Source organism: Trachymyrmex cornetzi, unplaced genomic scaffold, assembly GCF_001594075.2.
Source record: "Trachymyrmex cornetzi isolate Tcor2-1 unplaced genomic scaffold, Tcor1.1 scaffold577, whole genome shotgun sequence".
NCBI classification, from domain to species: Eukaryota; Metazoa; Arthropoda; class Insecta; order Hymenoptera; family Formicidae; genus Trachymyrmex; species Trachymyrmex cornetzi.
The window spans coordinates 1-24,556 of NW_017299890.1; the positions used below are offsets into that span (position 1 = coordinate 1).

The following is a 24,556-nucleotide window of genomic DNA, read 5'->3' on the forward strand; positions in this document are numbered from 1 at the left end:
TTTTTTTTTTTAGAAAAAGCAATAAATCGAATGTTACGAAGCTCAAAAAATAATGAACAAATAATCACATTTTTTATTGAGCTATATAAAATCGAGATAAAAATTTAGAAAAGTTCTCTTCTCTTTAATATTTTTACAAACGTTTTAATACCTTTGCTTTTGTCCATTAGAATAATCCCGGTAATCCGACGTGTCTCAATCAAATAGTCGAGCGTTTTAAGGGGATATGAAGACATCGTAAATTCGCACACGTAGGTGATCTCGATCGAAAGCAATTACGGCGGAACACGTTCCATCGAATAGAGATTAGTTTGTCCGCAATGACTTTCAATATCCTTCGGGCAGGTCGAGTTCCGCTGCATTTTGCAAGATACCCAAAGTCCAGGAATTTTGTGCAGTCGCGGTGGATCGCGCGCGCCGCGAACAGATCGACCGGTTAAAAGAAATACTTGCAATATCATGCGAGTGCCAACGACTCACGCGGAATTAAACGAGTGTGCTTGTACAACTATTGACGTTCGATTGAAATGATTGACGTCGTGCTAGAGAGACAAATTTTAGCAATCAATCGATTCCCAATATAGCTCGATGCATCCAGAAGGGTGTGTAACGTATAATACATACTTTTAGTACTTTTTTTTACGGTGCTTTTCAATAAAAGATTTTTTAATTCATTGTATATTTCTTTTATCAGTTACAGTTTTCGAAGCTTCGTGACATTGTTCGCGATGTATAGATTAATCGCAATGTAAAATGTGTATATAAATTATTTTGATTTATACGCAAGATGAATTTAAACAATTGCACCAATTTTTATCTTTTGCATCAATAACATTGATATAAAGTATAATAAAAAAAAAACTGTTATTTAATATTATGTACACCGCAATTAATAATATTAGTAATATCATTAATTATATTAAATCATTGTTGATATAATGAAAATTATTGCATTTTTCTAGATATAATTTGCTTTTGCAAAATATCCCGTTATTTGATTAACAATCAACGAAAATCTGGAGCGCAATAATTAAATTCCAAAATAAAAAGACGCTATTTCCGTACTCGATAATGCAATCAAACATGCGACAATTATTAATTTAATACAAGTGAATACGGTGCTGTACGAATTCATCGGATCAAATGTGTGCTGTCAGATCAAATCAACGCATCTTGTCTATTTTTGATCGATCTTATTAAACTTCTGACACATTTTATCGTGAACACGGAACGACACATTCCACATGTGATTTATGTCGGCCGTTCGTTCGATAATATGATTCATTATCTTTCAGTTATTTGAAAAGCGTCTATACTGCGTGTGCACGCTAATGCAATTCCTCATTGGATAATGGAAATCGTAAACACGTAGTAGAAACATAAATTTTCAAAATTCTGTCATCATTCCTCGCTTTTAATGATAAACGCTACTTCCACATAATATGATATAACCATGTAACTTGCGATGCTGAAAATTCTTCCAATTAATTAGATTAATTTATCGTTGTCATTTATGAGCTATGATCTCTAATAACACTTCTACTCATTTAATACGACCATCGATCATCATTTTCATCAATCATGCTAAAATACAAGTTGTACTTTGTTAATACAACAGCAATAAATTAAAAAAATTGTACATGTACGTCTTTAAAGTTTAATTAAAAAGTGAAATGAGGATTAATTAAATTTTAATTTTAGCAAGTTCACATATCCCTTATGACAGAAATAGTAACGCGCAACTGTATCAGCATTGGTAATAAATTCTAGCGACAAATTTTGCTACAAATTCATATTCTGCTTATCGTTGTTTGCCTCGAAGGCGTATTTCGCGAATAATTACTCAGGCCGCGTTAACACGTCGGCTTATATGGTCGACGAGGGAGCAGCTTTCAACGAGATATTCATACAACGTACGATTTTCTAGTGGACAACCTGTCCGGCGAGAGGCTAGAATTAACCAGGGTAGACAGGAGGCAAATGGGGGCTTATCTTTGCATAGCTAGAAACGAAGTGCCTCCGGCGGTCAGCAAGAGGGTTAATCTAAAAGTAAATTGTAAGTACTTGGAAACGTTTATAGTCAACACCATCGAATCAAGATTGAAATCAACCGATAGTCAGACAAATCCATATTTAATCATTACTTTTGTAACAGAAAAAAAAATGTATCTTAATAGCATTATTATGTTAACGGGAGAACGAATCGTTGAAAAAACACAACGTAATTTGCATTAGCAAAAAAAAAGTCAAAAATTAAATGAAACATAAATATGCCAAAATTAGATTTCTCATTTCTATCACATTCCCTCATTTCTTTATACCATTCCAGTCCCTCCTAGCGCTAAAGCACCCAATCAACTGCTCAGTTCTCCCTTGGATACAAACGTGTCACTAATCTGCTTAATCGAGGCTTATCCCAAGACGATTAACTTGTGGATGCGGAAGGAGCAAGTTATCATGAGCGGGTATGTGCCGAGACAATATTGACAGTTTGGTCTACCGATCCTCGGGCGTAGTTCGAATCCGCTGTTCGACAATCTCTTAGGCGATAAGAGGCAAAACGTTTCCGTATTGCTTTTTGCTAAATCGCTCCTGACCTCGGTCACAGCGATTCCAGATATTGATCATGGTGGCAATTCGGTTATTCTAACGAGACGTCGAATAACGGAATCTATTCTCCCTATCGCAAACGTTAAACGTAAGTGATATGTCAATTCAGAGGCAGATACGAAATCGACGAGCAAGGGGACCCCGACGAGGAATGGAAGACGACGATCGTGTTGAAGATAAGACGCTTGGAGAAAACGGATTTGGGTGAATACACGTGCTCAGCCTCTTCAAGTATGGGAAAAGCTGAGGCGACTCTCAGAGTATACGGTGAGTAATCATATACATAGTATATAAGATACTGAATATATAAATACGCTATCGTTTGATAACAAATCAGGCAAGATTATTATCTATTATAAATCTATGCTTAATAGAAATTCTTCCATACAAAAAAAGTACTTTTGTGAGTTTGAAAATTTAGCTAGATACAGATTTGGAAATAATTCTGTTGGACTATAAAAATAATTACGTGGGAATTTCAAAATGACGAGCAATGCTGCAACGAATTTTGACATTCTAGCAACCAGTTTAAACTCTCTGCGTAATTATTTTGTTGGTCCAATAAAATTATTTTAAGATCTGTATTTAACTAAACTTTTACTTCAACAAAACCGTACTTTTTCATGTAGTATAGATATGATTGGTATCGCATATAGCACTACTTTTGATGACGGAATAATATAAAAATTAAGTAAATAAAATTTCAAGCATAATTAAAAGTAATATTATAATCCACTATTTTTTTCGACTGCAAAGAGTAATTTAACTGTTTTTAACAATACATATTCATGAAAAGAACAATTTTGCTGAAGTATCTAACAATTTAATGAAATACGAGTCTGAAAATAATTTTGTTAGACTATTACAAGTAAAACAATTATATAGAATGCTCAAGCTGATTGCTAGAATGTCAAAACTTTTTGCAGCATTGCTCATCATACTTGAGTTTCCTACATAATTATTTTAATGGTCCAACAAAATTTTCAGACTATCTAAATTTATCTATCTAAATTTTTACTTAAACAAAATAATTTTTTTTGTGTTGAAATCTTTGATAAATAAAAGACGTACACAATACAGTTAAAAGATCCCATAAATTATATAAAAAATTAGATCTCGCAACCGTAAAAATAATTTGGTTTTCACATATGTTGTAGTTTATAATATGATGAATAAAAAATGTCATAAATATCTTACACATCTTTCACAAGACTCAATAATGGATAATTTTTAAACTGGTGTATCAAAGATGCTCTATGAAGAGCAGAAGTTTTACACTTTTGATTAACCATAGCTCAAGGACATCTATTATTTTAGCCATATGAAAACCAACTCATTTTACCGGAATCCAATTTTTCCATATAATCACGGAGTTCTTTATTATTAGCGCCAACGATATAGCTAAAAAAGTAAAACTAAAGAGACGATGCTAAAAAAAAAAATAAAAAGGGCGAAAGCCCGAAAAGCGAAGCGTCTGGTGTCCATGATTCATGTGGATATTTTCAGAGATCGAGCGCGCAACCGTGCCCAATCGCATCACCTCGACCAATTCGAAGCGACTGAACCGAGGCAAGTCAAAGTCCGGGCAAGGGACGATGGTCAATCGGGTTTTCCATCAGCAGGTGAGCACGCCGGCGATGCAGAAGAGCACCGCGCGATTGATTCACAACAACAGATACGCGACCTCGTCGACCACCGCGGATCCGCGCGCTCCCTTAATCAAGGACCAGGGTAATGCCTTCAAGCATAACAACCGCAACGACAACCACCAGAATCTCAAGGACCACAGCGACGCGTCCCTGATCATCGCCAGCAAGTGGGTCGTTTTGTCGCTCTGTCTCGTATTGTTCTCGATAGTGCGATAAAACGTAAGGTGATGAAAACTACGAGAACGACGATTACGACGATAGCTATCCCTACGCAAAAGGAATTACTCGGTCAGCATGAAATTGTGTTCATCGATCCGACGAGTAGCGAGGCCAAGCGAAAGAAACTCACGAGAGTCTCGTAAACGAAAAATGCGAGGGGGAAGAATTCTCACACAACGACGACGAGGGGTTGATGGAAGAACTAACTGTTCTATTTAATTAGCCAGATCAACGTTCTTAATAGCACGAGAAGAGATCGAAAGGGAAGCGAACACTTGGTGGACGCTTTTACAGGGTAAGATCGTAGAGAAGCGAGTACTTGGACACGTGGTAGGGTGAAAATAGGGGAGGTGGGAGGTTTGATCCGTTAATGCGAGTGAATGTTGCCCGAGATAACCGCTGCGGATTTTTACGGAAAGACGCTTACGAATGTATTTTTTATGATCCTTTTATCCGTTGCTAACGTGCGAAAAGTTCGGGGATGAAACGCGCTCTTTGATTGGATTAAATATATAGTATTATCACTATTATCCGAATAATTTTAACTCTCGGACATTCAGTGCAGTTTATTTCAAGTATATTAAAATATTATTTATCTTTTTTATTATAAAATAAACTTGCACTAATTGTATTATATCTACAAATGTTTTTGTTAAATATTATTAAAATAAAAATAGATATGAAAATAAACGAATGGAAATAAATGATGATAGATGAATAAATAGGTATATAAAATAATATAAAATAATAAAAATTAATAAATCAATTAAAATTGATTATTGAATGAGAAAAATAGAAGAGGCGAACGTCACTAACTGTCCAAGAGTTGAAAATACGAGGAGCGAGCAAATTATTCTTTTTTTGTGAGATTAATAGGTATTGGAGTAATTTTATAACGTTAGCGTCAAAAGCCTTATATATATGCAGGGTGTCTTATCTGAAATGAGCTGTCACTGTCGTTGATGATGGGTAGAACGCGCAGAATTTAATCGCTTACATACAAAATGCAATCTTGACGTACATATTATATCTCATAACAACAGTGACAACTCACATCAGTTAAAATGAACATCCGTTACGTTGCCATTGTAATACGTCTTCATCAATGAATCACACGAACTTGCCGAGCAATTGTGCGATCGTACCCAAATGCAGACAAATAATTAGCATACTAATTTAGTAATTTGTATGTAAGAGATAAGATGATAATATCTTTGTTTATTGTGATGTAAGAAAGCGAAATGATATACTTGGCATCATAGCGAACGTTTTCACGTCATATCCGAAATAAGATCCATATCTGTAGCACATGTAATAGCATACCAAACACTTTAGAGAAATATTATATATATATATATACATATAAATCACTTCGGTTACTTTATGTATTTTTTTAAATTACTTGTAGACACACAAATACTGTACCTTATATGTCGGTAATGAAGCAAAACCACGTTATATAGGTATATAGCATAAGTGGTGAAACGCGAGGAATGACCGATATATCGCTTTTTAAATAAAACGCGTTAAATTAAACTAGGCTTTGCCAGTTCTTTTATAAGATATGCTCGGCTATCATCTCGAGAATAGCAGATGTGCATTTTAGTGATGATACATGTATATGATGGCATAGATGTATACGTTGTGTATAAAAATACGAGAAGTTAACAGCAAATGATCTTATAATAATTTTTAGTAATATTACGAAGATCATTTAGTTAATGTTCCTCGCAAAACTATGAACCATATCTTGCTCTGTAATTAAGACAATTATGTAAAGCGATATTAGCAATGTTCAACTCGGAGAGTATTAAGGTTGACAGAAAAGATAAAATAAGTCAACGATTTAAAACAATTCTATAATGTCCATCAATATGGAGTACAAGTCTTAGTTACATCGCGTGATTTACTGTCATGGAGAAGGTAGCATATCCCGCACAGAGCAAAAATGTGTTAAATGTACCTATCTAACGAACCCTGTATATCACAGAATGCTCAATATAATAACTTTACAATAACTATATTAAAAGAATGTTGTTGTTTATAGGACGGAAAAATATATTATGAGAATACAATGAGAAAATGTGCTCAAATTGGATGATATGGCTTTGAGGAGGAAAAAATGTGTTGACAAATAAGAAAAAAAAAACTATCATGCATTTAGCAGTGACGTTCGTTTTGACTTTAAGTCTAGCTTGAACGAGTGTATTTTTTATGTATTATTGAAACGACAAATATAGCTGTTTGTCGACAAACAGATATCAAAACTGCTTTTTATTTTCTCACATCTCGGACCTTAGATACATAAATATATATTAGGTTATAATTTTGGAATATACACCAAATGCATTGGTCAGAGTGACCCATGTAAGAATGTTACGACCAAAATAAAATACTAAAGGCCATACAAACGCAACAAAAAGCCACATATGGACTCTTTCTTTCCCCAATCCTAGCACATTTCCAAAAAGTACCCTGAAAACTAAAATTAAGAATTTATTAAATATATACAGAATATATTATGTATATTACATACATGAGTATATATTTTAGTGATACTCAATAAAAATGTTTACGTACCCAACCTTTCCTAGCCGTTTGTCAAACAAATTTGGTGCCAGTGATCTAATGTAGGTACAGGTGCATATTAGCAATAATATTACAGTCAGTAGGCTCTGAAAATTAAATATGGCAGACTGCCAAAAAATAATACATTAGTATGTCTTAAAAAATATTCATTTCTGAATTGTAAAGTTTATAATGTTTATAATGTCTAGAATGAATGACTTGCAATAACTGCTTATCTATTAAATTAATAGTAACGGAATCTCAATCGCTATATTCTTAACGTAAATAGATTTTTTTTATAACAAATTTTGTAATTCGGATAGTTTCACTAAAACTAAAAAATTATCAAACGTCAATGACATTATAGGTTATATGATCCACCTCAAATATCAGTCACGATCTCAAAATATCAATCGCAATTACCATAATGTTGGAATGAGCTCGATTCAAGAAACTGTAAATGAATCAAGCCTGAGAAACTGTAAATAAATTGAGTTAAAAATTCTTCAGTAAACCAAGCACCATTCGACATCACTTTCGTGTACGGAGCACAATGGCGCGCAATTCGATGTTCCACGCGCATCAAGAAGTCTGGGAGTCAGTAGCGTATTTTGAAATGAAGTGAAAATTACAAGTGAGCAAATTCTCTAGATATTGACCAATTAAGTTATAAGTATTCTAGTGAATTTGCTCACTTTTGTAATTTCCACCTTAAACGGGAAGCATAGGCTTATAACGCATGAAACATGAAGCATAAGAAAATCAACCAATCAGAGTCCTTTATTTCATGGAAAGGAAGGAAATAAAGGACTTTAATCGGTTCATTTTCTTATGCATAAAGGCCCGTCTACAATACACGGAGTAAGAAGTAAGAGTAAGAAATTGACCAATCACAGTCGAATGTGAGAAGAATAATCGACTGTGATTGGTCAATTTCTTACTCTTACTTCTTACTCCGTGTATTGTAGACGGGCCTTTATGCGCATCGACATCTAGAATGGACCGCCGATGGCAATGGTACTGAAGCCTGATTGGTTGTTGTTAATCCAACAGTAGTTAGAAACAACAGTAAACAGAGAAAGAACGATCTTATTATTCCTGCCTCTCACTCTAATCGTCTTTCTACCCCCACCATTGCCATCAGCGGTCCATTCTAGGGGTGCGTTCCGTTTCTCGCATGATGCGCATAATGCGTCGTTTATCCTTGTTGCTCACCAAACGTTAAACAAGGACAATGGATGCATCATACACATCATGCGCGATATGGAACGCACCATAGATGTCGATGGTTATGCGTTATGCAAGAATTTGTGCCACTGAACTCTATACTGGAATGGGCATCTAGGAAAATTCGTGGCCGCGACTGATCAGTCACCATCTTGGCTCGATCAGATGCCTGAGCAAATCAGAAGCTTTCAGGTGCTCATGCGCACTTAAGTTTAGCGTTTTTTAGTAAAACGCAAATTGTTTATATATGTTCTGTGCGCAAATGTCAGCAAGACTGTTGTGTGTGAGGTTATATTTGAAGAATTATAAAATCGCGTGACTGTCTACAAAGCATCAACATGAAGTGCTGTGTGATATGCTATATAGATTTCCATACATCGATCGCAACCATGGTGGAAGGGATAGCACTATCCCTTCCACCATGATCGCAACTCGCGCGCGAACGCTTCTGATTTGCTCAGGCATCTGATCGAGCCAAGATGGCGACTGATCAGTCGCGGCCATGATTTTCTATGCATCACAGCGGAGATGCCCATTCCAGTATAGAGTTCAGTGGTCTGTGCTCCCCACTTAAGTCACTTCCGATTTGAACGTTTTGAATCATAATTCTTAGGGCGAATTTACACTTTGACAAAAAAGTAGCAGCCGATCAGAACTCAAGTTGCTGTTCTTCTGCTTTCTTCTTTTCTATTAGGGGTGTAAATGCGCCTTTATGCTTAATATATATTGAACGCGATAAGCGATAAACATTGATATATAAAAAGTAGAATTCAATATTTATAAAGCCTGTGGCATACGATGGCTGCGTTCAGCAGATCGTTTATTTTGCAACTGTTGGAAGTTTTCTTCGCGCTGATTGGATTATGCTCTTAGATCAAGAGAAATGGTCCAATCTCAGCAGAGAATCATAAAACGGTTGCAAAACTGTTGTGTCCTGCTGAACGCTGCCGATAAATGGCTGCGTTCAGCAGACTCAGCAGTTTTGCAACCGTTTTATGATTCGTCGCGCTGATTGGTTTATACTTTTAGGTTTAATGAAATAGTCCAATCTGAGCGAAGAATCATAAAACGGTTGCAAAACTGTTGAGTCTGCTGAACGCAACCAATATCAATCGTCCATTCTAATCACGTGATCTTTTCGTTTAGCTGAAACAGCCAGTTAGAGCAGCTCGTGAAAATTTACTTTTATAAGGGCCTCTTTCACCAATTTTGATTAATTTATAACGTTTACGGCCCGATTAGGTTTGCACCAACCTGGGTTGGATTAATAACGTTTTGTGCTCTCCTATTGGTAGAGCGGGTAAAGTCAACCAATAGGAAAGATTATGCAAACCTGGCCGGGCTGAAAACGCTATAAGTTAACCGGTGTTGGTGAAAGAAGCCCTAAAATATAGAATTCTAGTTTACTGCAGCTGCAGTTCACTGGTTCCTTTCAGGCGTGGCAATTGTCCATCCTGGCAAGGGAAGACGAAAATAGTGAAGTGGGGGTCGAAGCGACTGGAAGCGACGGCTACCGCCGAATGTTTTGCCCTATTGTTCGGGGGTGTCGCGAAAAAGAATGGATTTCGATTGATTCTGATTTAGGCGATCTGAAATCCAAGCGGTGGCGATGTGTTTTGCGCCTGTCGAGATGAGACTAGTGCACTGCGACAAACCTAGACTGCGGTAATACCAGTGGAAAACGTCGAGGAAATCCACGAACGACTCTTTGTCATGGACATGCAAGCTTCTAATGGTACGCACTTGTTTTCCTATTCGGCAATCGGCACATTTCGCCTCTGACCGGCCGATCGTTTTCTTCTCAACGACGACGCGATGCTCTTGGATCAACCTTCGCGTTTATTCGTGTACCGAACCAAACGCTCGCCGAAGACCATTAAACGCGCGATACACGCAAGTATACGATAGAAGGGGTTAAATAAAAATATTTTCTTCAGATTTTCTAGCGTCGTTTTTAAACGTTATCTGCAAATTTGCGCAAAAAATTACAATAAAATCGTGCAGCTCATTAGGGAATTTTTGTAATAACGTGGATTTAGATATGGTGAACGCTAAAGTCACGTTATCCTTTTCTTAATTAGTCGTTGAAAAAAAGATAACCTGACTTGAGCGTACACCATATTTGGGTAAATGGTATTGCAAAAACTCTATTATTTCGATAGCTCTCTCGTAATTATGCGCCGCACTACAGATGAATATTGAATGAAATTATATTCCATAGTATAGAGATTGTAGATTACCATCCATAATAGAATTTGTCCAAGTCTAAAACGTGTGTCATTAGTATAACATTAATTGAATAATTTATGTTATTCGTGTACCTTAGTTTTTACATGTATTAGTTAAATGGAGTCTCTCTTAAGTTTAGAATAAGACTTTTTTTAATCCATTCTAATATTTATACAATACTACACAATTTTCTTCATAAACAGAATTTACAAAAAAATATTTCCGTGTTAATAATTTGACTAAAAGTAACAATTTATTAGTAATATAAATATAGGAATGGATATGTGTATGAATACAGTGTATACTTCCATCCCTGGATTTCCTGAACAACTAGGAATGGTATGGATGAGTGATGTGATGCTGGGAGAACCTGCTCACGAACTGATGTTGGATCCTCGTCAATCTGATAGCTCATTTTTCTCACATGGTTCACATCCCTATGAAGATCTGAGAAATCATATTGCTTCTACCACTATGGTGCGCTACATACCGCAACAGTTCTCAAACGAGTGTTCCGAACCTGATGAAGCAATAGATACTGTTGATACTCATGAGATACAGCAAGTGAGTTTTATTTTTACAGAAGAATTCTAATTTTTATGCATGTATTCTTAATATTATGATTTTTCAAGGATTACGATTCACAGTCCGAAAGGCCCGAGATAAATGATTATTTAACATTAGAAGATTACATGGGTGATGAAGAACGGGAACAAATTGTGAGCAATGCGGCGACTCAGACTACTCAAGACAATCGCAATCGAAAAATAAAACCTATAAAGCATCCAGGACTTGTTTTAAAAACGCCAATTGCTTATCAGCCTCATACTGATTTAAATTTTATTCCTATTCGCAAAGATGGCATAGGTAAGTGTAATTATTGTAAAAAGCCAAAATATGTATTTAAACAAAAAAATATCATTTAATCTACAACTTTCTGTTAAAACTACAACTATTGAAAAAAGAAATTGAAGATTTACATATTAAACTATGTGTGCAACTTGACCATTTATATCTTTCTATCGTAGAAAATGTTTGCTGCATAAAGTCTTAAATTTTTATTTTACAGCTGTTTGTGAAAAATGTGGTGCTATTGGAGTAAAACATGCCTTTTATACAAAGGAGCGTAGATTTTGCAGTAGAGCATGTGCACGTTCTTCAGAATACATGATACCTACTGCTGACTCCACATATAGTCCATCTCATTCAATGGATCAGCCAATATCTACAAACCAAACTTCTTCTATTGAAACGAAACCGGTGGATGTAAGTTAATACTAAATTTACAGATAGAAAATATATGACAAAAAAAAGCTACATATACAATAAGCAAGAAACAACCTGCCTTAAGTGCTTTAAATAATTACATGTGAATTTATATACCACGTATGTAGTATTTTGAATTGTGCGCTGAATTGGTTTTTCAAGGTGATACTTTTTTGCAATAAATTTATTTACAGATTTTTAGTACATTAAAATCTCTTTAAAATAACGCCAATTGAACATCCAATTATTAAATTAATTATTAAATTAATTTCTTGTCAATTTATTAGGTACTAAACTTAGTTTCCGTGGCTCATATTTAGACGCTAGTTGTAAGTGTAATTTACTTTGACATCTGAAGCTGGCTACATTTAGAGATTAGACATTTGTCCATAAAATTCAGTGCGACAAGATTCATTTAAGCGAACAGTACCATTTTTTGGCACACGAATTGACCGAAAATGCCATTACGAATCGCTGAAACATCTCTATTTTTCTGCTTGCCAGACAGAAAAAAAGAAGTTTTTTTTTCTCACTGATGCAGCTCGAGTGGGAAGTTCTTCCACACCCACCAGCGTATTCACCAGACTTAGCTCCTTCAGACTATTACTTTTTCCGATCGATGCAGCATGGCTTGGTGAATACACACTTCAGAAATTACGAGGATGTGCGAAAATGGATAGATGAATGGATTGCTTCAAAAGAACCAATTATTCTATCGTCGCAGAATTCACAAAGAGGGGAAAAATATATAGTTAGCGAAAGCAAATACTTTGATTGATATATTTTTTGCTTTTGGTATCGAGATAAATGTTTTTTAAACAAAAAAAAGAGGATACTAAGTTTAGTACCTAATAATTTGTGATATTACTATAGTAGTTCGGTTGCGTTTCTGAGTCTGAAAAAACCAATTTGATGCCCAATTCAAGAGACTACAAATGTGGTAGTAAATTCACGTGTAATTATTTAAAGCACTTGAGATCCAGCTTCGACCGGTATAAGTTTTGTTTCCTGTTTGTTGTATATTTAGAATATACGGTCCTAATAAATTATTTTTAAATCAATTTTAAGGTTGTCGTAAAAGAAGAAGTTAAGGAAGAAGTTAAGGAATTCGTAGAATCTGAAAAGGACAAAGTTAAATTAGAGCCAGTAATGCCAGAGGATTTACCGGTTAGAAGAAAAAGAACAGCAGAAATGGCAGGTTCCTACGACTGGACATCACAGCTTGTTGAATCTGGATTTTGTGCCGCACCAGTCTCTTGTTTCAAACATGTTAGTTTCTCTAAGAAGTTTTTGTTTATCTTTTAAACGTATAGTTTTTTTTTTACAGAGGTCTTGTTACATTATCAACTTTTTTTTAGGCTCCTATATCAGAGATTTGGGACAATATCACAGTAGGTATGAAAGTAGAGGTAGAAAATACCGATTGTGATGAAGTATGCGAGGCTTTCCCAGATTCGTTTTGGGTTGCAACTGTATTACGTATATGTGGATACAGAGCTCTGTTAAGGTATGAAGGTTTTGGACACAATGCAGACAAAGATTTTTGGGTGTCACTTTGTTCTAATGACATACATCCCGTTGGTTGGTGTGCCACAATTGGAAAACCTCTTATTCCACCTAACAGTATGTAATCGAAATTATTTATAACAGAACGATAACGTATGATTAAAAAACTCTATTAATAAGAATGATTATTAATCTTGGAAAAGTGCGTATGGGAAAATTTAGTGTATCGTATGATTTTTTTTCAGCGATTGCAAACAAATATAAAGATTGGAAGGATTTTTTAATGAGGCGATTAACCGGTGCGAGGACATTACCAACAAATTTCTATAATAAAGTAAACGATAGTATGAAATCTCGGTTTCGATGTGGTCTTCATTTAGAAGTGGTTGATAAAAACAGAATCTCACAAGTGAAAGTGGCGACGATACAAAAAATTGTTGGTAAACGTTTGCACGTAAGGTATTACGATTCGCCTCCGGAGGATAATGGATTTTGGTGTCACGAAGACTCGCCCCTCATACACCCTGTTGGTTGGGCCAAAAAAGTGGGACAGACACTAGATGCGTATCCTGAGTATTTGAATCGTATTTCTAAATCAAAATTATCCGAGGACGATGCAACGGAGGATCTTTTTCATGTGCCAAAGAATCATCACATTCTCGCATACAAGTTTAAGGAAGGAATGAAAATAGAAGCCATTGATCCACTTAATCTTTCGGCTATATGCGCGGCGACGGTTATGCAAGTCTTAGAAAAGGATTACATTATGATTCGCATTGATAGTTATGATGCAGATGCTAACGGCGCTGATTGGTTTTGCTACCATTCGTGTTCGCCATGCATTTTTCCAATTGGCTTTTGTGCCCAACACGGTCTACCTTTAACACCACCAAAGGGTTACGATCCTACCACATTCACATGGGATGCATATCTAGCAGAAACTAATACCATACCTGCTCCTATGCAGTTATTTAATTGGGTAATTTTTCTATATATTTATAAATTAGTTCTTCTTACATTAGGCCCCTGGCCTGTGTAACTCATGCTTGTGTATACCTCATATGCTTGTGGTACGCATGCTAATTAATTATCACAAGCATATGGGACCTACAGTTTTAATGCCGGTTCCGAACGGCGGATTTTTCGAGAGATGTTTCTGTGTGCAAGGATACTCTCGGAAGGTTGCCGGCCTTTTCCGAGAGGAGACATGAGCGTAAATATTTTAATTCCTACCAGGATCAAACCCGGGACCTCTGGCATAATAGACCAGTGCGCTATTTGCTATGCTACGCTCGCGCTGTAAATTATTTTCTCTAAATTCTTATTCTTAATTTGCAATTGCGATAAATAAATTACGTATATATTTTTTTTAGGAAATTCCTCAACATGGATTTATTGAAGGAATGAGACTGGAAGCTGCTGATTTAATGGATCCTAGATTAGTTTGTGTTGCTACTATTACTAGGGTGATTGACAGATTACTGCGAGTACATTTTGATGGTTGGGAAGACGAATATGATCAGTGGTTAGATTGTCAAAGTCCAGATATTTATCCTGTTGGGTGGTGTGACCTTGTCGATCATAAATTGGAAGGGCCGCGTGTACTCGTAAAAAACACTAGTCCTACAGGTATGTACCAATTCTATACATATTCCTAGGTGTTCGTGTCGCTTGCACTTTTTACATCCAGAATTTTTGCTTTATTTCTCTGTTTCCAACTCGAATATATGTCTATCTCATTTTAAGTGCAGACATTTTTAAGAATTTCAAGCAACACGAATAACTGATCGATTGTGAGTCAAAGCATAGGCATAATAAGAATAAACCGAGTGTGAGGTTTGAAACATGAGGACTAGATAGAAAAGGATGGACAATGGATGTTGCTATTTGTAACTTTTTTTTTCTGACGAGGAGGGAGGGGGCAGGGGGGGGGGTAAGGTGTGAATATCTTGCTCTCTTGTTTAATATCTGCTCTCGATCCTTTTTTACCTGATCTTCACGTCAAAGTAGAGGACATGCTCGGTCTATTCTTATTATGTCTATGGGTCAAAGTAAACATAGATATCAAATATAAAGCCACTGAGAACCGACACAGTTGTACGTATGTAGTCAAAAATAATGTATATGTCATTTCCAATTACAAACGTTTCGACCATAGGATTAGGTCATCTTCAGTGTAACAATTATTCATTGGAATCAAAATTGATGCGTTGTAACACATGCTCTCAAGACATTGTTATAATTACATCACGTTATAACGGATCATCGTTATGCTGAGTATAATTTAAATTACTAAATTCTTTTTTGGATATCCAGCTAAGTATAACAAACGATAATGAAGTTCTTAAATTCAAAATTGATGCAATGTAACACAATAAAGTAGATGTTGTCAATGAATCATTGCTAGGCTGTTGTCCAAATTAAGAACTTCATTATCGTCTGTTATATTTAGCTGGATACCCAAACAAGAATTTAGTAATTTAAGTTGTACTCAGCATAACGATGATCCATTATAATGTGATGTAATTATAACAATGTCTTGAGAGCATGTGTTACAACGCATCAATTTTGATTCCGATGAATAATTGTTACACTGAAGATGACCTAATTTTATGGTTGAAATGTTTGTAATTGGTGATTGACATATACATTAATTTTTACTACACACGTACAACTGTCGGCTCTCAGTGGCTTTATATTCCTTTACAGATTTAATTTTTGGAATCTCGTTTAATTTTAATTTTAATTGATAGATAAGCGATTTGTTTTTGTTTTTTTATGTTGTATTTATACACATGTTCTTGCAGTGAAATCACCAAGAGGCCTTAAACGTAAAGCTAAGAGAAAATTGAAGAAAAGTTGCAAGTTATCTTGCTCCAAAAATATACTACCTCGTCATAGCGAACGTATTAGTATGTCTCGTGAACGTGGACGAGAATTAGAACCTGCTCAAGGAACGAAAATTGAAAGAGAACGTGATCTAGAAAGTTTACCGGAACAAAGAAGCAGAGAACCAGAAACAGCACAAGAGCCAGCTGGACCTGACCAAACTTTACCCAGTCCCACTACTGGACAAGGTCAAGCATTGAACGATACACCAAGTGAAGTACACAGCTCTCCACCACCCAAGAAACCAGAAAGAACCGCTACATCATACATAAATGTAAGTTTATTTATTATTCTCTCCATAAATATTTGAGATAAACAGAGCTATAGATTAAATTCTGGTTTATTTAATTTGTAGGTTACTTCAGCAAGTACTAAATATATACCAAGGTTAGCAGATGGTGTGCAAAAAGGTTCGGAATCTGGTGATCTAGTGCCATCTGAGTGGAATGTTTTTGATGTTGCACAATTTCTTCGAGTTAATGACTGTGTGACGTATTGCGATAATTTCAGTAAACGTAAAATAGATGGAAAGACATTGCTGACTCTCACTAAGGACCAAATAATAGACCTAACAGGTTTCAAAGTTGGACCTTCTGTAAAAATATTTGATTTAATTCAGCAATTAAAAATCAAAGTGAATCCAGCTCAGGAAAGGTTGAAACTAGGATTGAAGAAAATATTATAACAAAATTAGTATGTAGTTAGCACTATAAATAAGTTCTATCATTATGCAAATTAGACATGGATTTACAGGTAAGACACGTGAGATAACGATAATTAAAGAGTACCTTCCAATAAGAGACACACATGGCACGATTACATCCTTGTGGTTTGCCAATGTTACAAAAGTATGATTACTATTGTACCGCTTGTTGGAAGGTACCCAAAATCATCTCTATTTCAATACGGTTGTGTACGTATTATTTGTTACGTACTTTCCTAATGTATTGATGGAGAATGTTAATATATAGCAGTGGTCGCAAGGATTTGCACATTTCGGGCCGATTCCGGCGCGCGACCCCCATCACCGCACGGCCGAGCCGCCGGGCGGTCACGTGACGCTCTGATTCAGGGGCGCTCCAATACCAGAAATATACTGGGAGCGCGCCTTCCGTCAAATTATTATTGAAATGTTTTTTATTAAATAATTTATATAATTATATTACTACGTATTAGAAACTATTTAAGATATAAAAATATTTTATTAAAGAACAACGAATAAATTTACAATAGAAAATTTTATGTTAATCGATTATTTAATATAAGCGGCTCGGTGCGGTGATGGGGGTCGCGCGCCGGAATCGGCCCGAAATGTGCAAATCTTTGCGACCACTGATATATAGTATATAAATTCTTTATAATCTAAAATGCGTAAAATTTAGATGCTGTATGCTTTATTAATTTTATTATGAGAGTTGAAAGACATTTTACCATTCTAGAAGGCAGTTGTCTTCTTAATTTAATTTTTAACACCTTTGTTTAGGTAAATATAAATAGTGTTTATTAAAAATAATTTATTAATAATTATTCCGTAATTTTTGAGTGCATAAAATAAAAAAAAAAATGTTTGTTAATCAATATTAATCCTATTGTTTAAACATTTTAGTTTTCAAATATTTAATATTAAATCTTTCAAATATGTACAAGCATATATATATGAAAGAAACTGAATATTTTTAATAAATATAATAGAGAAAAAAAGTCATGGTTATTGAAAATTAATGCCTTTAAATATTTTATCCTCATGTAACTTATTAATCATATGTGTCATATTTGATTTTAATTTTATCTGTATTCTATTAATTGTATAAACAATTATAAAACATTTTATTAATGAAAATAATTTTTTCTATCTTGCATTAATTTATTGCATTATGTAATTAGAGTTGGCAATAGGAAAGTTTTATTATTATGTAAATCCGTATTATTAAATTTGATTAATTAATTCAAAAAGTGATTTTTATCATGCCCGACTGCTGCTATCATAGGTAGCAAAAAACGCAGAGAATACGCGTTTTTTATCAAGGTCAATTGATTGTTACAAAAAATCTTTACTGCAATATGTATTTCTTATCCATTTTCAGCTACAGATTTCTTATTACATCAGCTTGATTTAAAGTTTGTAATTATCATTAATATTTTTATTAATAAATAAATGTATTTTTCATCAACATTATTTATTACAATTATTTTTTAAAACAAGACGCATGATTCTTTATAGAAGCATAGTAAGTCGATTCATAGTAAATCTGGATTCGATTCTGACTCATTCCATATGCACGATTCATTTATGAGAAATTTATTAACTGCAAACTATCCATTATACAGATAAATATTTCAAGCAAAAATTATGATATATCGAGGAGAATATACATTATATAATACTCTGATAAAAATAAATAAGACATTACTTAATTTTAATACTTCTAATAAACTCTAGATATTTAAATTAAATATACATATATGCATGCAAGAATAATTATAAATCGTACATAAGAACTGCATTCTAGAATGGAGATTGTTCTGTTTAAAATAAACAGCATCTAATTTTATGATGCCCATCCTATTATAGAAAAAAATTGAAATTAAAATTTTTCACAATGATAGCTCACATTTTATAAATATACATAAATATGCATTTACATACATATACATACACATATATATATTTATACCTGACACATGTAAGGAAAACTCGATGTACGTATATTGCACTTATACATACTGCATAAATGCGTGACATATTTTTTGCAATATGTTTTTGTACAAAGTTTTTCTTTCACAATATTATTTGTAAATCCATGCTGCTCTGCATTACAAATATACGGATGCATCAACCACATACAAACCATTATATGGAAATAAGTTTATTCACAGATATTAAATGAAAATAACAATTTAGGCGCTGCGCATTTTACAGTTATGCTTCGACAGAGTAACTTAATACAGATATATTGAAAAGAGAAAGCAACCACAAAGTACAAACATCTTTTCATTTTATCAGTCCAATACCGATCAATATTAAGGAACGATGCAATTTTTTACAGAGGAATGTACTTCTGTCTATTTTAATAAATTTATCAATTCACTTTGCACATACATCGTAATATATACACATATATATAAGAATAAAATTGTATATAACTAAAGGAGAAAGAAATCGAGATATGTAAGTCTTGTACATATTATATGTGTAGCGCGTGATATGTTAGTTTAGTCGTCTCTCTCCAGACTATGACACATGACATCGCGCATCACGATTAAAGATTATGTATTGTTTACATGTAAATTATAAAGTGGCTGATGCATGCGTATTATATACATTATATCCATATATCGCTTAGTCACTTCTAAGACGAATCAAAGCAGTCAGAATGAAATTAAAGGATACCGCTCTTAAACACTATTTTAGTACTACGCAATAATGTGGCTGCTCGCTAATTATTTATTTAACAATTTGGAATCTTTTGTCTATTGTTTTTCACAGCAGATTATTTCATAAGAATATTTTGCGTATGAATGGCAATCATCGACATTGTATTTTCTATTCTCATCGCAAATCGTCACAGATTTTTAATAACAGGTAGAGAACGAAATGCATATATTTTAAACCGTTTTCGGTTCAAATCCTCATTAAATCATCTGAGATTCTGATCTTTGTTTCTGATAAAATTCTCCATTAACTTTTGCGAGCTTCTGAATCAAACAATGACGTGTAACATTTATATGTCGCGATACGTTGCGATATATTACTCAATTTATTAAACTTACGCCATCGAAGAATTATATGTAAGGGCATTAAAGGGATTAAAGTAGCTTTAACCTTAATTTATCAAATTCTATGCTTTTGTTTATATTGACGAGAGCACGAAAAAAAAGTCTATTACTCACTCGTTAATATTCTTTCATTTTTATATAAAACATAGCGTTTAAGAATTTGGTTTAGTGAAAGAAAACTACTCGATATCCGATACTTTCTCTACGATTATCTGAAATTATCGTATAGAATATAAATTTATGTTTTTAGTCGAGAGTAAGAATTATACAACCGTAAGTACAAAAGAGCAATGTCGATTATGTTTTAAAGCTCGTATCATGTGCTTAAATTATAGCTGATTTTGGATCTGCGATAATTATCTGAATACTTAAATCATGCGTTATATGTCGATTTCGAATGTTCGCCATTAATTTTAGATGATCGCAAGTTTGGATGATTGTAATAGGGTGTTACTTTACAAGAAGCACCTCTCTCTCTTAATAATACAGAATTTTTTTTATCGTTATTATTATTGACGCGCTTAGAAAAAATGAAAATATGCTGTAAAAATATGTAGTAGTTATTACATCTTACCCCTCTATGCCGTATATTGTCACGTTACATATCAGTTTCTCTATTTCTACTTGTCTTTCTTATTGTGGCATTAGACTTGCAGAGAGAATGTGACATTCCACGTTTTCGTGAGTGAAAAATATGTAGGCTATAGAGGGTTAAGAAAATAAAATTGATATTTGTCAGGAAAGATTACAATTATTGCGGGAAATTTTTTATCGGACTCAGTATCGTAGGTTTCTCTTAAATAAATTTGATATTAAATTCATATATCTAATTCAATAAGTTGCAATTAATGAATTTTTAATAAAAAAAATCATTTATATTTTATGGCCTTAATGATATACCATACGATAAAAGACGTAACAGTTTGTGAATTGAATTAAGGACGCTATAAATTTAATTGTTCACTATTTTCACTAATTTCTTTATTTGAGAAAATAAGGAAAATTAAACATGTCGCGTAAAAGCCGCCGATACTTTCTAAAATATGTATATTAAATTAGAACTACATTGCCACAAATTCGCGGTATATACATATTTGATTATCGTAAAATCTGCGAATTTCGAATTTTGTTAAATCAAATTTACTATATCGATTAGTAATACTTCTCTAAATACCGTTTGCCGGTAACGCAGACATTTAATATCGCCTAGACGATAAATTTCGCGCGTTATCAGTGGAACATTATTAATTAAAATTTGTCCGCAGGATGTCGTGCTGGGTAGTAATCATTAATTGTAAACGCATCAGAGAATCGTCCGATTCATCGATTTGTTGCATCTTCCAAATTCTACAGTTCCTTCAATAAAGTAGCAGCATTCCATAAACGGTGTGCAGCAGAAATAAAGCGATGTTCGTGTAATTGGAATAACAAAGCTGCGTTGGTCGACATGTTGGAATGCACAGATCGTGCAAGATGACGCGTTACGACGACCGGTGGTCGTCTACTTTCCGCGTTGCGTCCGGCGCCTCGTAAATGCGGCGCGGCGAGACGCGATGGGCGAGCGTCGGTCGACGCGGCTAGAGGAGAGGAGAGGAGAGGAGTGGAGAGGAGCGGAGCGGCGCGGTGAGGCGAGGCGAGATGGAGCTTGACGGGGTGGGATGCGGCGCGGAGTACGGCGTGGTGCGGCGCGTTGCGTCGCAGCGGTGTGGGAAGGTTCGCTGTGTGTGAGCAGCCCGCCGACTGTAGCTCGTATACAGATGGTCGGCTACGTGTACGGCGCTTACGCTCGCGACCGCGCGTCAAGCGGCTGAGAGAAGAGAGAGGGACGACGGCGGCGGCGGCGGCGGCGGCGGTGGTGGGGGGCACGAGTAGACTCGCGTATTCTATGGGCGGGGCTTTGGCCAGCTGGCAGATGTTTCCCGCGCGGCCGCGTCATTCCTCTAGCGTAAACCTACGCGACGCGCAAATAGTCCCGCGCGCCGTGGCGTCGTAGATTTCCCGCGACCGGGCTAACCGTCGGTCACCTTACGTGTGCGAAACTGTGGATTTACGCGCGTCTAAACGAGCGAACCGAGACGGTACCGAACCAGCGTCCGGGGTATAGCCGGATTTCGCGAGCCGGACCGTGAGGATGAGCTGACGGGGGATTGGTCTGAAGCGAGTCGCCGCTCAGGGCAGAGCAAAGTGCGCGGCTTCCCCCTCGGTGTCGAGCGCGAACCGCCTCTCTGATTGTGCGGCGAGCCGCGACTTTAGAGTTGTGTCGTCTACCTCTCGAGGTGAGATTCTCCGCGGACGTTTACCGCGCGCGCGCGCCGATATCCGTCGGCCGGTTGATTACGTCGCAACGTACTCCGACTTGTCGCGTGCGCGGAGACGGAATCAATTCGCGCGCGATGATTCTACCGGCGTACGAATTCCGTGCGATTCGTGAAACGTCACTGCACATCCTCGCGTGAGAAATCGGAGAAGGTATCGAAAATCCTCGTGCGGGGACACGGCAAGTGGAAGGGACTGGAACACACGAAACATCGATTGGGACGAATGTCAACTTGACGCGAGTGCAACTTGACGTGAGTGCTCCCGGCTGCGAGTCGTGTAATATTCGACAGAAAAAAAAAGAAAGGAAAAAGAAATACGTGCGGAGTCATCGACCAGTGATGCGTTTCAGAAGCTTTTTTAAGACACCGTAAGATTCCATTGTGCTATATATCATCCGAATGGACAGATTGAAGTCGTCCGGCGAGATACCGCAAGAGAAAAAGTGCATTTCGCGAGTGAAGGAAAAAGTGACGTGTGACGCCCTTCGGGGGGAGAAAGAAGCGGCCGTCGCTCCAGCTCCAGCCGCATAGCTACGCTCCTGACGCCGGGCGGCGGAGTGATCCACGGGGCGCCGTGGGGGCCCTCAGCTGTTTCCCGCCAAAGATCGCCATTACAAACGCGTTCGGGCGTTGTGTGTGCGCGCCGCGCGGAGCGTGTGGCTGTCTCGTGGACGAATCTTCCGTGCGTGTCGCCGGCGTCTGCTTGGAGGTGAAGGAAAACGGGGTCGTCGCGAGACACGGCGTGAGCCGGAAGTGGCGAATAATCGGCGTTATATCCGTGGATATCGGTGCATCCCGCGAGACGGAGACGCGTTTGTTAAAACGCGCGTTGTTTCTCCCCCTCCTCCGCCCCCGGAGAGGAGTGCGCGGTGTCGGGCGACGAGAGTGAAGGAGGCGAGCGAATCGACAGCGGGGCGAGAAAGAAAGCGAGGAAAGAAGTGCGCGTGGAAACCGAGTGTCGAGCGATAACCAGAAGATTCGAGAAGGAAAGAGCGAGCGTGAGAAAGAGAGAGAGAGAGATCCAGCGGAATATCCGTTGTCTTTTCGCCAGCCGCGACGACGGCCGTCGGAAACGTGAAATTCGCTCGGCGGGGACTCTCGGTGCCGCGGACTGACAAGATATGTCAGTGTTTGGTAGTGAAATCGATCGGATTTTGCTCGAGGAAATCGTCGAGTCGACTGACCAGCCGGAAACTGACCTGTGCGGGTAAGTTCTTTCTCATATATCTTTTTCGTTTTCTTGAGAAAAGAAAAAAGGGACGGTCCGCTCATTAGTGGTAGTAAAACGGTGTGCGTGATGACGGTGTAGTGTGCCGAACACCGCCGTGAATCTATGTATGCGTGAGCATGTATATATCCACGTATATACCCCGTGCCCGCGTTTGACACGACGAGGTTATACGTACGGTACAGCTTCGTAATAGAGCGGAGTGAGATCGAGCGGGCGAGCGAGAAAGAGAGAGCGAGAGAGAGACAGAGAGAGTGAGAAAGAGAGACAGGGGAGCCGAGTACGAGCAGGAGAGACGAACGATCTTTATTGGCTCTCTCGAAAGAGTCGTGCCCGAGCCGCTTATCGCTTCAACCTGTTTGCGATTTGCGAGAGCGTAACGTAGCTGCCGTCGTGGCATCATCGGGGCGGCGGTGTATCGGCATTGTCGGGCTCGCGCGAGGTGCGTACGTATCGAGCCGCGCGAGAGAGAGAGAAAGAGAGATAGAGGGAGAGAGAGAAAGAGAGAGCGCGGGGCACACACAGCTGTTGAAGCCGGCCGGCCGGCCGGCCGGCGCCCGATATCCGTCGCTGGTGGCTGGCTGGCTGGCTGCTGCTGCTGCTGCTGTAGCCATCGATGTGTATACACGACCGTGACGCTGGTCGGCAGCCGCCGTGCCGCTGTGCCGTCGCGCCGCGCCGCGACCGGCTCCCCGAAAGCCGTTTTCCGCTGGAAACGCAGGGACGCGTAGCGCCGCGTCGCACCGCGTCGGTCGGATCGGATCGGGGACCGGCACTCTCTCGCGAATCTCCGCGCTCTCCATGCGTTCACGCCCAACAAGCATGGCGCGCGCCGCCCGCGCCCGTTCATCGTTCCGTACGCGGCGGATGCCTCACCTCCCCGTTTTCGCGACGTCTGGCATTTCTTCCGTTACCGCGCGCGCATCCGCATTTCACCCTTACGTAATGCAAAACTTGGTAATTTCATCGGGATATCCTTTGTCTGTACGTTGGGAGATCGGAGGAAGGGATTGTCTGCGTTCGGCGGATAAAGCATCTTTGCGACCGTTGTAAGATTCTGTATGATTGAT

At 37.5% G+C, this 24,556-nt stretch overlaps 3 protein-coding genes across 6 annotated transcripts; 2 read left to right on the forward strand and 1 right to left on the reverse strand.

Annotated features, from left to right (window-relative positions):
- Positions 1 to 1,927: 1,927 nt before the first annotated feature.
- LOC108766219 (lachesin) lies at positions 1,928 to 4,964 on the forward strand (the record flags this gene model as incomplete). Its single annotated transcript, XM_018515382.1, has 4 exons — positions 1,928 to 2,056; positions 2,330 to 2,465; positions 2,720 to 2,877; positions 4,117 to 4,964. Coding segments are annotated over 4 exons (782 nt in total), but the record flags the coding sequence as incomplete, so codon positions are not given.
- A 963-nt stretch (positions 4,965 to 5,927) lies between these two features.
- On the reverse strand, positions 5,928 to 7,747 carry ksh (transmembrane protein 167A-like protein ksh). Its single transcript, XM_018515387.1, has 3 exons — positions 7,470 to 7,747; positions 7,059 to 7,174; positions 5,928 to 6,960 (listed from the first exon to the last, which is right to left on the reverse strand). Exons 1-3 carry the CDS (start codon positions 7,470 to 7,472, stop codon positions 6,855 to 6,857), a joined length of 225 nt encoding a protein of 74 aa, XP_018370889.1. The 5' UTR covers positions 7,473 to 7,747; the 3' UTR covers positions 5,928 to 6,854.
- Positions 7,748 to 9,779: 2,032 nt separating this feature from the next.
- Positions 9,780 to 16,960, forward strand: LOC108766220 (polycomb protein Sfmbt). Of its 4 annotated transcripts, none has more exons than XM_018515383.1 (10): positions 9,780 to 10,008; positions 10,777 to 11,066; positions 11,135 to 11,369; positions 11,572 to 11,768; positions 12,837 to 13,037; positions 13,127 to 13,391; positions 13,520 to 14,253; positions 14,648 to 14,903; positions 16,082 to 16,437; positions 16,519 to 16,960. In XM_018515383.1, exons 1-10 carry the CDS (start codon positions 9,987 to 9,989, stop codon positions 16,846 to 16,848), a joined length of 2,886 nt encoding a protein of 961 aa, XP_018370885.1. In that variant the 5' UTR covers positions 9,780 to 9,986; the 3' UTR covers positions 16,849 to 16,960. The 4 variants fall into 4 exon arrangements, with proteins under 4 accessions (XP_018370885.1, XP_018370886.1, XP_018370887.1 ...); XM_018515384.1 differs by having other exon boundaries at positions 11,150 to 11,369; XM_018515385.1 differs by having other exon boundaries at positions 10,801 to 11,066.
- Positions 16,961 to 24,556: the final 7,596 nt, after the last annotated feature.

Coding starts and splice junctions, on each gene's coding strand:
- LOC108766220 (XM_018515383.1), top strand. CDS start 9,987: ATGGACATGCAAGCTTCTAATG. Junction 10,009..10,776: donor GGACATGCAAGCTTCTAATG/GTACGCACTTGT, acceptor ATATAAATATAG/GAATGGATATGTGTATGAAT. Junction 13,038..13,126: donor CAGTCTCTTGTTTCAAACAT/GTTAGTTTCTCT, acceptor ACTTTTTTTTAG/GCTCCTATATCAGAGATTTG.
- ksh (XM_018515387.1), bottom strand. Junction 6,961..7,058: donor AAACGGCTAGGAAAGGTTGG/GTACGTAAACAT, acceptor TCTTAATTTTAG/TTTTCAGGGTACTTTTTGGA.